The 13161-nt window shown below is 41.8% G+C and overlaps 1 protein-coding gene across 5 annotated transcripts in view; it reads left to right on the forward strand.

Moving 5' to 3' along the window:
* Window positions 1-4503, forward strand: part of ACADSB (acyl-CoA dehydrogenase short/branched chain) — a 36923-nt gene extending 32420 nt beyond the window's left edge. For 4 of the 5 annotated variants that reach the window (XM_069566783.1, XM_069566786.1, XM_069566784.1 and 1 more), the window contains 3 exons: window positions 770-907; window positions 3274-3373; window positions 4106-4503. In XM_069566783.1, coding sequence (XP_069422884.1) covers window positions 770-907; window positions 3274-3373; window positions 4106-4176 — 309 coding nt within the window. In that variant the 3' untranslated portion in view covers window positions 4177-4503. Of the gene's footprint in view, window positions 1-769; window positions 1975-2463; window positions 2545-3273; window positions 3374-4105 lie in introns of those variants that run through there. The other variant, XR_011252014.1, reaches the window with a different exon arrangement.
* Window positions 4504-13161: the final 8658 nt, after the last annotated feature.

The raw sequence follows: 13161 nt of genomic DNA on the forward strand, positions 1-13161 counted from the left end.
CACTTTCTTTCAGATGTTCCAAGTGCTTGACACAGTATTAAAAATAACACATTTTTAAACATAATTCTACGATAATTGATCTTTTAAATCTTCACGTGCATGCTAAGTTGCTTCAGTTGTATCTATCTGACTCTTCTCGACCTGATGGACTGTAGCCCGCCAGGCTTCCCTGTTCATGAGATTCTCCAGGCAAGAATACTGGAGTGGTTTGCCATGCCCTTCCTCAAGAGAATCTTCCCTACCTAGGGATCAAACCTGCATCTCCCACGGCTCTTACATTGCAGACGGATTCTTTATCGCTGAGCCACCAAGGAAAGCTTTAAATCTCGGCAGTCGTAAACAATTTACATGAGCTTTGAAAAATTTTTCAGAAGCAATATGTGGAGCAGTTTATTTTAGATTGCAGGTTTTAAACTGCCTTCTGGTGGCTCAGACAGTAAAGAATCCGCCTGCAATCAGGAGACCTGGGTTCGATCCCTGGGTTGGGAAGATCCCTTGAAGGGGATCTTCAAGGAAGAAGCCCCTTGAAGGGGCTACCCACTCCAGTATTGTTGCCTGGAAAATTCCATGGACTAGAGGAGCTTGGCAGGCTACAGTCCATGAGGTCAAAAAGAGTTGGATACAACTAACTAACACTTTTGCAAAATGAATGTTTATTTTGGGGCAAGTATGTTTCGAGTCTGTCAGTGTTCCATATACAGGCAGGATTTTGACAATGAGCTGTGTTTCCAGAAACTGTGATTCTCTACTTTGGATCTGTCTATGCCAGGGGCTCCAACACCAAGTGGCTCACATAGCCACCCAGCTGGAAGCTGCACGATTACTCACATACAACGCTGCGAGGCTCTTAGAAGCTGGGAGGCCAATCATTAAAGAAGCATCTATGGCCAAGTACCATGCATCAGAGGTAAAACAAACAAGAGTAATGCAGTCTTTTAAAATTTTTAACTTTTTATTTTGTATTGGAGTATAGCTGATGAACAATGCTGTGATAGTTTCAGGTTGCAGTCTTTTAATTTTTAAGATATTTATTTATTAACCTTGTCATTTAGGAATGTTGCTCGAACATTTGTTTGTTTTTCAAGTAAAATAACATGGACCTTCTAGTTGCTACACAGGAAATGCAAGAAAGTAAAGCTGCCATAGGAGGTGCTTTAACTCTGTAAGGTTTCTGTGTTCCCGTGGCTCTCGGGTGGAAACCAAGTCACCCAGTTCAGGTGGAAACCCCACTGTAAATCCCTAGGTGGGCCTCAGCTGAACACTGGCATCATGGCTGTGGTTCCAAGTTGGGGTGAAGCGAATGCCCTGGAGGTAACGTGAAATAGAAAATAGCAGGAAGATACCATCCTCGTGTTGACTGTACTCTGCATGTAACACGTTGGACTTGGGCTGAAACTTGGTCGTATCACAGGGCTCAGTAGTGTGTTAGTCGCTCCCTGGCCTCAGATATTACTTTAACCCCTTCAGTCCCCAGGTCTAATCTTGTGCTTCAACCTCCTTTCTGAGCTCCAGACTAACAGATCCACTTCTGCTTTACCCACCCCATTCCCCTCCCCCGAACACCACCCTCCCTCCCCACCCTGCACAGTCACAAACCTGAGTCCCCTCAACGCCCCTCCTTTGCTCCCACTCCCTGTTGAATCCGTCATCCGTTACGAGAATTCTGCTGCTCAATTTGTCTTGAATTTGTTTCTCTCTCCCCTGGTATTTATTACCAGTCATCTAGTCCAAGCTGTGCCACGTCTTTACCAAACCACCGGAGGCAACTTCTAACTTCTCGATGGTCCTTGTGGCTTCCTCCAGTCCAGTGTCCCTTTCAAGGTGTCCATGAGGCCATGCTATGCTCCAGTTTTAAACCCTTCAGTGACTCTTCACAACAAATGGGACCTTTTTATTCACCTATTGTTGCTTTGAACAAATTACCAAAAATTTAGTGCCTGAGACAGGACAGTTCTATCGTCTCACAGTTGTGGGGTAAGACATCTGAAATGAGCCTCACAGGTGGTGCAGTGGTAAAGAGTCCACCTGCAATGCAGAGACTCGAGTTCGATCCCTGGGTCGGGAAGATCCCCTGGAGGAGAACATGGCAGTGCACTCCAGTACTCTTGCCTGGAGAATCCCAGAGGAGCCTGGCAGGCTACAGTCCATGGGGTTGCAGAGAGTTGGACACGACTGAGTGACTGAGCACACACACGCACATGCATGCACGTTCACACACGTGTCTACACACACGTGTGCATGCACATACACATGGGGTGAACTTTGAGTGTCAGTGGAGCTGCCTTCCTAGGGGCTCTAGGGGAAAGTCCATCTCCTCTTCTTCCCCAGCTTCTAGAACCCACTCGCTTTCTGAGTCTCAGGGTCCCTTCCTCCGTCTTCAGAGCCAGCAGTGTGTCCTGTGTTTAGCTCTTCCTGTGTCTGTGGTCACATCACCCTTCTCTACTTCCCTCTTTCCCTTATAAGGACCCTTGTGATGGCACGGGACCTCCCCGGATAACCTGGGATCATCCCTTAACTTAACCGACCTGCAAGTTCCTATGCCATGTAGGTGATACACATTTATACTTTCTGGGGATTCTCCTGTGGACACCTTTGGGGGCCAGCAGGTTATTTAAACTGCTCACATCACATGAGGCCCACTGCTGCCCACACCCATTCCCTGTTCACAGCTTACCCCGATCCCACCCCATTGGTCCTCAGGCCTTGGAGCTCGATGAACCCACTCCCTCCTTGGAGCCTTTCTATGTGTCAGTCCTCAGTTTGAAATGTCCTTTGACTTGTCCTTTAGTTGTCAGCGAGGCTGTACCTTCCTCACCCATTGCCCCATCTAAACCGTGGAAGCTTCTCCTGCAGGCTTTTCTCTGACCCCATACAGTTTTTCAGTTTCAGTGATCGTGGTTCAACATCTGTCTCTCCGAATGACCAGCAAGACCAAAAGGGCCATGACCGGTCAGCACCCAGACATTGTGGCTGGCAGAGTGGATGATACAGGAAGGCCCTTGGTTAACATTTGCTGAGTAAATGACACCGTTGACAAGTGTATGAGTCTAAAACAAAGACCCTAATTGTCTTAAGAAAAGAAGAATTTTATGAACTAATAGGAAATTTTCCATAAATGGTATAGAGACTGGGACAAAGAAATGTTAATTTACAAAATAACCTTGATCCTTCCAGTTGCCAATGGCAGTGAATCCATGTTACTAAGAATATTTTAGAGTGTTGGTCATGTGTAAGTTATGTGGTTTCAGCGTCATTTGTGCTTCTTTTTGGTAGCTTGCAGGCGTCATTACCAGCAAGTGTATCGAGTGGATGGGAGGCGTGGGCTACACCAAAAGTTACCCTGTGGAAAAATATTTCCGAGATGCGAAGATTGGTAAATAGAGTTTTAAACATTTATTTTGTTTTATTTGACTCTGTAGGTGTTTTAGGCTGTTGTATTGGTTTGATATTTTTGTTGTTGTTACTGGTACCTAGGCAGAGGCAGTTTTAATCGCTTCAGTTACTATGTTTCTTGGCTCTCCTTTTTTTGTGGCTGGATTTTTCCCCCTCTACTTCTTCCTTCAAAAAAGTAGGTTTATTCTTTTTTAAACATCAAATTGTCTTTTTAAATGCCTCATGGCCTCTGAAGGCCTTTCAATAAAACCACAACAGATTCTACTGTCTTAATTTTTCTTTTACTGAAAATGTTAATATTTTTGATTGGCTTAATGCTGTTGCTGGAAGCTCAGTTCTAATTTTAGACATTAAGTGGGTAACCAAGCTTGAGCGTTCCACTGCTCTACTGCCAGGTAGGAAGATAGAAACTTAGCAGTTATAAAAGCTGCCTATTCCCAGGAAACCATACAGGCTGGTGCATTGATAGTTTAGGAACGGGAAACTTCACCTGTTTAATACTGATTCTGGGAATCTGTAAATCAAATGGAATATTGTGATCTCTTAGGTAGAGTTACCTTGTCAAATAATACCACATTGAGGGGACATTGGATAGTGTTCCTGGTAAAGTTTTATAGCAAATGCAGAGGTGGTGTTTGCAGACCTGATTCTCGTACAGACTCTTTTACTGTGGCTCCACTCTTTTATGTTCCTTTTCTCCCCTTTCTATAAGGCACAATTTATGAAGGAACTTCAAATATCCAGCTGAACACCATCGCAAAGTGCATCCGTGCGGAATACTGACAGGACAGCCAAAGAAGTGGGCCCTCCCTGGTGCCACTGGTATCAAACTTTAAGCTCCGTGCCTTGTTGGGGGCTGTGGACCTCCATCTCACTGAATGATCTCATTTGGGCCCTTCATCTTGGATCTGAGACCCTTTCTGTCTTTTCTTTACAGTCTGCTTAATTTAGGCACAGAAAATCATTTTTAAAATTTGGGAAGAAATGTACCCGTATTTTCTCCAAAACTACTTTTAACACTCTGTATGCATTATCATTCTAGCTTCAGTATACAGAAGTTTCACTTTATTAGAATTTGGAAAAATAAAGACAGTTTAAGTCTTTCTTGCAGATATGGCTATTTTATATTCTATCATTATTCATCATCAGTCAAAGAGACATTTGTGATCTTTGGCAGTTCTGTAGAACAAACAGATTCAATTCTAAGTTGCTAAACTAGGTAGACACTGATAAAAATTTATTTGGAAAAATCTAAAAGTTTTTGGAAAAGACTCATTGGAAAAGACCCCAATGCTGGGAAAGATAGAAGACAGGAGGAGAAGGGGACGGCAGAGGATGAAATGGTTGGATGGCATCACCAACTCGACGGACATGAATTTGAGCAAGCTCTGGGAGTTGGTGATGGACAGGGAAGCCTGGTGTGCCACAGTCCATGGGGTCGCAAAGAGTTGGACACAACTGAACTGAAAAGTGTTAGTTCTGAATATAAGAAAGTGAGTGGAAAATGAGGGTATAACTCTATAGTTTATATAATTGAAGAAAACATTTTAACAAAGGAAAGCAATATAATTTGTTACTATAACTGACCAGTGTAAAAGGTGTCTTTTATGATGATTGCAGTAGACCATTTTGAAAACAAGTCTTGAGGATTTATCTGATGGTCCAGTGGTGAAGAATCTGCCTTGCAGTGCAGGGGACGTGGGTTTGAGCCCTGGTAGGGGACCTAAGATTCCATATGCCACGGAGCAACTGAGCCCATACTCGGCAACTACTGAATGTGCATGCTCCAGGGTCCCCGTGACCCAACTAGAGAGCCTGTGGGCCTCAACCAAAGATCCCAGGTGACAGAAGAGCTGACAGCAAAAAAAAAAAAAAATTTAAATAAATAAATAAAAGATGATCAGACTTAAAAAGAATAAAAAGTCTCTACATTAGTTTTCAAGTATGAAGTTTGAATAATTTGATTTAATAATCAGAATATACTCAACATTGTAATATTCATTTTACCAACAATGCTGTTTACTTCTGTTTATATTGAATACTTAAGCTTCAATTTAAATTGAATACTGAGTAAAATTGTTTACTCAAGCTTAGTTATTGAGCTTTATCATGATAGGTAATTCAGAAATTATACTTTAGTTTGGTGATTCTCCAGAGGGGTTGTCTTACCCTCTTAATGAAGTGTATTAAAATCTTGTAAGGAAGGAGAAATACAAGAGAGCTGTAGGGTTTGAAAAGCATATTGAGATATTATAAAAAAGGACATATCTGGGAAGGCAAAAATCTGTTGTTTTACAAATTATGGAAAGGCAAAGCTCAACAAAATATCTAGCTGGCGATGCCACTTCTTCAGTATCAGGGATTCTCGACCAGAATAGGATCTAAGTCCTCTGTCCCCTAGTGGGGAGGTGGACAGTGAAGGGCTGAGTGTGTTATATTTCCTGAGACAGGGCAAGGATTAAAGGTGTTGGAGAATGTTTCAACGTTCATCCAGTTGTTTAAAGCAATCACTGCTGTCAAATGGGAAGCACTTTAGTACTTTAATGAAAAGATGACATTTATTAAGAAAATGACATTTTCAAAGTAATTTTGCTTTACACATTCATATTCTTCAAATTTGTATAATGCATATCATGGTTAAGTATTCAGAATTGTGTAAGGACAGTGGAGATAGGAGTTACGTTAGAATATTAAAAAGAAATATGGACAAATTTAGACCTCTGATCAAAAGAGATCAAGTCTACTTAACTTTCAGATAGGGAGCTGACAGAAACTAGTCATTCAGTCTTTCAGAACGAAAGGACAGTACTCTGATAAGGAAAGTAGGGGATGGATGAATCGTCCTAAAGCGGGGCAGGGACACCTTTGATTTCTGTGGTTATTTGAGTGAGGTGGGCTTTTCAGATGACAGAGTAGAAACCAACATCAGTAATGCTAACTACCTCCCCTAGAGTTATAAACATGTGAAGCTACAGTAAACCTTGTTCAGATTAGCAGTGCGAGAAAGGCTTCTGTATATACCTGAACCTTGAATTTTTATTTCATATTAATACAGTTCTAGTTGTGTGTATATTTTTGTGCATGTTCGCAAATGACAACTGAAAATCATGTAGTATAGTTCATATCTATCCCTGCCTTCTTCCATTAGTGAATTTTGTTATTGTACCATTTACCAAAGAGGATGTGGTGGCTTTTCCTCATAGTTCTTCCATGATAGCTCTTCTTAATAACCATGACTTTGGGGGTTTTGAGTTTGTGTCTAGTGGAAGGACAGACTTGTTTACTTCCTGAAACCTGTCATTACTGTTTGTTAATTTGAGGATAGGGCCATTACAGGGCCCAGAAGGAAGAGACTTGAACACAAGCACCAAGTCATATTTATGTGGGCAGAGCTGGACTCACCCCAACTGCCACATCAGTATTGTCAGGAATTTCACTTTACCACACAAAAATGAATCAGTGTCAAAGATTTTAGAATTATGGAAAGCTCCCAATTCCTGGTGTCTCGGTAAAGAATCTGCCTGCAATACAGGAGATCAGAGTTCAGTCCCTGGGTGGGGAAGATCCCTGTAGAAGAGAATGGCTACCCACGCCAATACTCTTGCCTGGAGAGTTCCATGTACAGAAGCGGGCTACAGTTCATGGTGTCACAAAAAGTCAGACACAACTAAGTGACTAACACTTTCACTTTCAAATCTTAGAAAGACTTTAGAGAACCATCCAGCCAACTCTCTTGTCAATGTATGGCAAAACCAATACAGTATTGTAAAGTAAAATAAAGTAAAAATAAAAATTTTAAAAAAAAGTAAAAAAAAATAATAATAATAAATAAATAAATAAAAGTGAAGGATTCATATAGCCCAGAATACTTACCCAAGATCATCCATCCAGGGCCAAAGATAAGACAGAAATCCAAATGTACTGGCTCCCAATTCAGTGCTCTTTCTCCTGTTCACCACTGTCTCTGTTCAACACATTCTGGATTTCATCCTTGTTATATTTTAGTCCTCTTATTGATCTGTTTTAGGTTTAACTGATAAAGGAATAACATTTCAGAAGTGTTAAGACTGATGGGTGTCATTACTTATACTTATAAATCACCTGCCAAATATACCAGCTCTCCTAGGATGTAGCTTGTATGTCAAATGTGAGGATGATTGTAATCACTTGGTTTTGTGATTATGGTGTGTTTTAGTAAATGTACTAGTTATATCCTTGCTGATGTATTTTTGCTGATCTTTCAGAAAGTAAAACTTTTGTCATAATGGTACGCATCAGACTGTAATCAGTGTTACAAAATCAATATTCTGCAGAGAATGAAAAAATAAAGCACTACCTGGAGGTTTTTGCTACTTTAATAAAGCCAAATTGTTTGTTATGCATACAGAAGTAAGAAAACAATGTACTCTTCCCGCAAGACAGACACTGCACCTTTGTTTACCAAGCTGGTAGCTTGCCTGTCACGTAAGCCGATTTTGTTTGTTTTCAGGGAAGAGACCAATTTTAAATTCGTGATGCTAAATAAAATTTTTACCAGGTTGATCATCCCCCTCCCCTGCTTCTTTTTAAGGCAAAAAAAAAAAAAAAAAGGCAGCTCTTCAGTGGAGAGGTCACTTCTTTTGAGCACATCTTCACAGTATGTATGGGGTTTCCCTGGTGGCTCAGACACTAAAGCGTCTGCCTGCAATGCGGGAGACCCAGATTCAATCCCTAGGTCGGGAAGATCATCTGGAGAAGGAAATGCCAACCCACTACAGTATTCTTGCTTGGAAAATCCCATGGACGGAGGAACCTGGGAGGCTACAGTGCATGGGGTCGCAATGAGACACAATTGTGACTTCACTTCACAGTATAGCTCACATAAATATCTAGCTGATATTTATGCCTGTGTTTGTAGTATCACTTCTGGAAATCTTGTATTGTCGGACCTTTTCCTCAGTGATACACTGTTGTCTAAGCTCATAGGAAGTTTCAGCCTATCTCTTCCCCATCATTTCCTACAATGTGTTGGAAATCTAAGTATCAGTCCGTCTTTACATTTCTCATTCAGCAATGTGAGTCGGGCAGTCACTGCGGCCAAGGGCACAAGGTGCTGTGCGCTCCAGGCTGCCGTGTAAGGATGCGTAAGACCACAGTCTTATCAAAATGTGTATGTCAGGTGTCTTTTTTTCCTCTTCTCATTAGTGAGTCCTCACACATAGAAAACCACCAAGGCCAACCCCATGCAAAAGTATTTAGGGACTTCCCCGGTGGTCCAGTGGTTAAGACGCTATGCTCCCAATGCAGGAGGCCTGGGTTCCATCCCTGATCAAGGAACTAGATCCCACAGGCCACAATTCAAGAGTTTGCATGTGAACCAAGACCTATCACAGCCAAATTAGTTTTAGAAAACTCATCATTTAAAAAAGTATTTCTTTAGATCCATTAGAATGATAACAATAGCACTAAGGTCTCTCACGCTCTTATCACATGCCAGCCATTATTCTACGCTCTCGACACGTTTTTAACTCAGTCCTATACAGTAGGTGCTCTTGTGAGCCCATTTTAAAGGCAAGGAGACTGAGGCATGGAGAGAGAAATAAGTTGCTTATTGATACAGGACAGAAATGATTCAGACTCAGTCTGTCTGGTGAAGGCCCCGTCAGATTCCTTCCTTTGGGTCGTTAAGGTTTGTTCGTTTTTAGCAGTGTCCTAATAAAAAGGTTGTTGCCACCTAGCCCTTTACTAGCTAATAATTCTTCAGAGATTGTTTCAGATCATTTCAAGCGGAGAAACTAGCTGAGAACATGGCCTGTAAGACAAATAAACCGGTGTGGTGGGAGCATGTGGGTTTGGTGAGAAAGAATGGCGGGTGGGTGGATAGGGCAATAGGAAGAGGCAGCAGAGGAGTGAGAAGGGTACTGAAAGGAAACTAAGGAGATTCCAAAAGAAGCAATTCATCTCCATCACAGCCCTCAAAGAACTGCCCTGAGGAAGGAAGAAAGATGGAGCAGAATGCAGATCTGGGCGGGAGTGGCTGCAGGATGTTCGACTTGGCATCACTTGTATGGGTAACTCAGAATATATAGGGAAAAAAAGACATGTAACTTTGAGGACTTCCCTGGTGGTCCATTGGTTAAGAGTCTGCCTGCCGATGCAGGGGACATAGATTTGATCCCTGGTCCAAGGAAGATCCCACATGCCCGAATGCCGCAACTAGTCAGCCTATGAGCTGCAGTTTCTGAAGCCCATGAGCCTGGAGGCCAAGCTCCACAGTAAGAGAAGGCACCACAATGAGAACCTCGTGCACCACCAGGAAGAGTAGACCCTGCTCACTGCTAGAGAAAGTCCATGAGCAGCAAAGAAGACCCGGTGAAGACCATACATAAAATACAAATTTTAAAAATAATTTAAAAAACCTTAACTTTACACAGCCTTTTTCCCCAAAGAAATTATGGTAAGTGGAAAACAAAGCAAGGTAGCCAAACATAGTAAAACTTAGAGGTATAAATGGGTTAAACTCACCCATTAAACTATGTTAAGATGGGACAGAAGAAAAATTGAAATCCCAGCTACGTAATGTTAGTAACACCTAAAAAAAACAGCAGCACAGGAAAGCTGAAATGAAGAGGAGAAAGCCCATTCAAAATGCTACCAAGAGGGAAGCAAGAACAGCAAACTTAGCATCAAAATGGAGTTAAAGACAAAAATAATTTTTAAATGGCAGAAAATGATATCTAGTAATATAACAGGAAGCCTTCACCAAGAAGGTCCAGTAGTCATGAAGTTGATACCTCTTACAGTGTTGCTGGGAACTATAGATAACCAGACAAATAATAAAAATACAGTGAAAACATTGCTAGAGTCATAATCACAGCCTCCGACTTAGAAATCAACAAGTCAAGTAGGAAATGGTAAGAACAGAGAGGGACTGGGTAGCATAATCAACAAGTCTGACATATAGTCATATACAGGGAGAAGTTTTTCTTTTCAAATGCAAGTGATTTATCTAATTTTGAATTTTTGCCATAGAGGAAGCTTTTGTAAATGCCAAAAAGACAGACTTATAGGCAACATTTACTGTACACAATGAGAAGTAAATAACCAAAAGGTAGGCTGCAAAAGAAACTCATCATAACTTTAAATAACCTTGGTTAATTGGAAAATAAACATAAATTACAGATTGTTGACAAAAGAAACCCAGCTGTTGTGGTCAGTGCCTCTGGCAGGATGGACAGGAAGGCATGTCAGGGACTTTGAGGGCAGCAGAGTTTGCGGTAGTGACAAATTAGAAATGGCTAGGTGGGAGAATAAATAAATTGTGGACACACACACCATGTAATCCAGTGCAGCAGTTTAAAAGAGTAAGACCCATGTTCCGAGATTAAATCATCACCAAGTTCCATTGTTTAAGAAAATAACACATCATGTAAGATTTGTGCACAACAGTACAAATCTATATATTCTGTAAGTCCAAGCATGTATATAAATTCTTGGAATAAACTCAGAAAATACAGTCAACATGCTGGGGGCTGCCCTGGGGCTGGGGGTCAAGAGGGCAGCCACGGGAATCACTGGTATCATCCTGACTATTTGAATTTCATAATTATATTAGAACATACAATTGTAATAAAGTAAATATAATCTTGTGTAATTTAAAATAAAATTAAAGCTACCTATGGGGTTACTGAAAGTTTTCCCTTTGTGCATTCGTTTACCTTTAACTGACTGTTCTGCCTTTGTCAAATAGACACAGCCATGCAGTCAGCTCCATTCAGCCACACGGGACTGAGAGGACAGAAAAGGGGTCTGACACCTAATTCCTTGAAGGTTTAACCTCTGTGGATAAACAGCGCTGACCACTTTGAAAGACCCTCCCTCACAAAGCAGTGTGTGTGTGCTGAGTGGGAAGACTTCCCTGGGGGAGCCTCTCACATGAACTGGACCATCCACCCTGGCCTTGGGATTGGCAGCTTGCCTTTGGTTGTAATTTGATTATATGTGATTTGACTTGAAGTACTCAAACATAATATTTTCTTGGACCCCCCCAAAAAAACACAAAAAACTAACATTCAAAGCATGTCAAGTCCAAGGACCCAGGTTTAAATTGGGTGGGCAGAACCAGGGCCTGGGGGTTAAATCTGACATGGTTTTATTATGACCTGCAAAGTAATTTCTTTTTTTACATTTAAATGCTAGATACACATGGACCTGATATCCCCAAGTGTGCTCCTTGCCCACGAAGCCTAAAGAAAAACTGGCCAACGAGTGTTACCTCGTAAGTCAGATGCTACCAAAGCTGGGCAGTTCATCTGGGTGTCACATCATAAAAAGAGAGAGAGAAGAGCTTCCCTAGGAACTTGGATCATTATTCTCTCATAATTTCACTTGTAGTTGGTCTAGGCCAATTGTATGGAAATGAGTTTGAACAAACTCCAGGACAGAAGAAGCCTGGCGTGCTGCAATCCAGGGGGTCGCAGAGAATCGGACATGATTTAGCGACTGAAAAACCAAGCCCGATTGGCTCCCTCCTTCAGTCTCCAGAAGTGCTCTGGTATCTGCTCATCCTTAGCTCCTGCTCCTTTAATCCCTTTTTGGTTGGTGTTCACTTTTGTCAGTGAATGTAAATGATTTTCTTAAAGTTATCTTTTTACCCATAATTGGTGACATTATAGCGTTGGATACCCCTCTTCTCGGCTTCCTTTGCTTTTTGACAAACGTCTACTTTTGATCCACTCTTGGTTTTTTTCCCTTACGTGGACATTCTTTCATTTATCAAGATTCTACCATGACTCATCTTCTGTCCTTTGTATCAACGTCCTCACTGTGCTTTAGAGTAACTTCTGGAGTCTTAAAGTGCAGACCATGTCCCAGAATTCCTGAGTCGTTAGACACGATGTTTCTTTTCAGGTCTGTCCCAGTAGGATGTCCAGCAGGCTCTTGGAAATTTATATGTAAAGTGCAGGAGGGGACATTCCTGGTGGTCAAGTGATTAGGACTGTGAGCTTCCATTAGAAAGGGCATAGATTCGATCCCTGTTCGGGAAACTAAGTGATTTGGCACAGCTTTAAAAAAAAACAAACATAAAATATGGTGGGATGTTGAGGTCTGAGGGACAACGTAACAGTTACTAGTGGTGTAAAGACAGCCTTCTCCTGGGCTTTCTGTCCTGTATCACCTGCAGTCCTTGTGGAAAGAGACTTCCTGACCTACCAGTCAGATCCCTGGGCCTGGGATCTAGAGTCTGCCTTTGTCAGGAACTCTGCCCCTCAGCATTTTCATCACAAGCTCAAACTTGAGTAATGTTTGAGCCCCAAAGTCCGAATTCCTTTTCAACTTGTGCAGCACCCCAATATAACAGAACCGACTAAGCAAACCCAGAAGTCTCCAAACACCCACCTGATCAGAGGGGTAGAGCGGAAGGAACGAGAAGGGCACCTCCTACCGAATCCAGAGGTGACTTCCTCATTCAGAGTGACCAGTCACTCTCCCAGGGCTCCAACTAGAAGCCGTGCACTTAGTTCTGTGGAGCCAAAAGCAATCATGGGCAGTGTGTTCACTGAAATTCTCCCGCCCCAAAATAGGAGGCTTGGTGAGGCTTGCCTTAATGAGAGTTTACCTTTGTTAGCAGCAGAGTTAATGATTAGATAAATCACTTTAGATTTGGTGTTTGCAGCCATGAAATTAAAAGATGCTTGCTCCTTGGAAGAAAAGTTACAACCAACCTAGACAGTATATTAAAAAGCGGAGACATTATTTTGCCAACAAAGGTCCATCTAGTCAAGGCTA

This window comes from Ovis canadensis, chromosome 22, assembly GCF_042477335.2.
Source record: "Ovis canadensis isolate MfBH-ARS-UI-01 breed Bighorn chromosome 22, ARS-UI_OviCan_v2, whole genome shotgun sequence".
Taxonomy (NCBI): domain Eukaryota; kingdom Metazoa; phylum Chordata; class Mammalia; order Artiodactyla; family Bovidae; genus Ovis; species Ovis canadensis.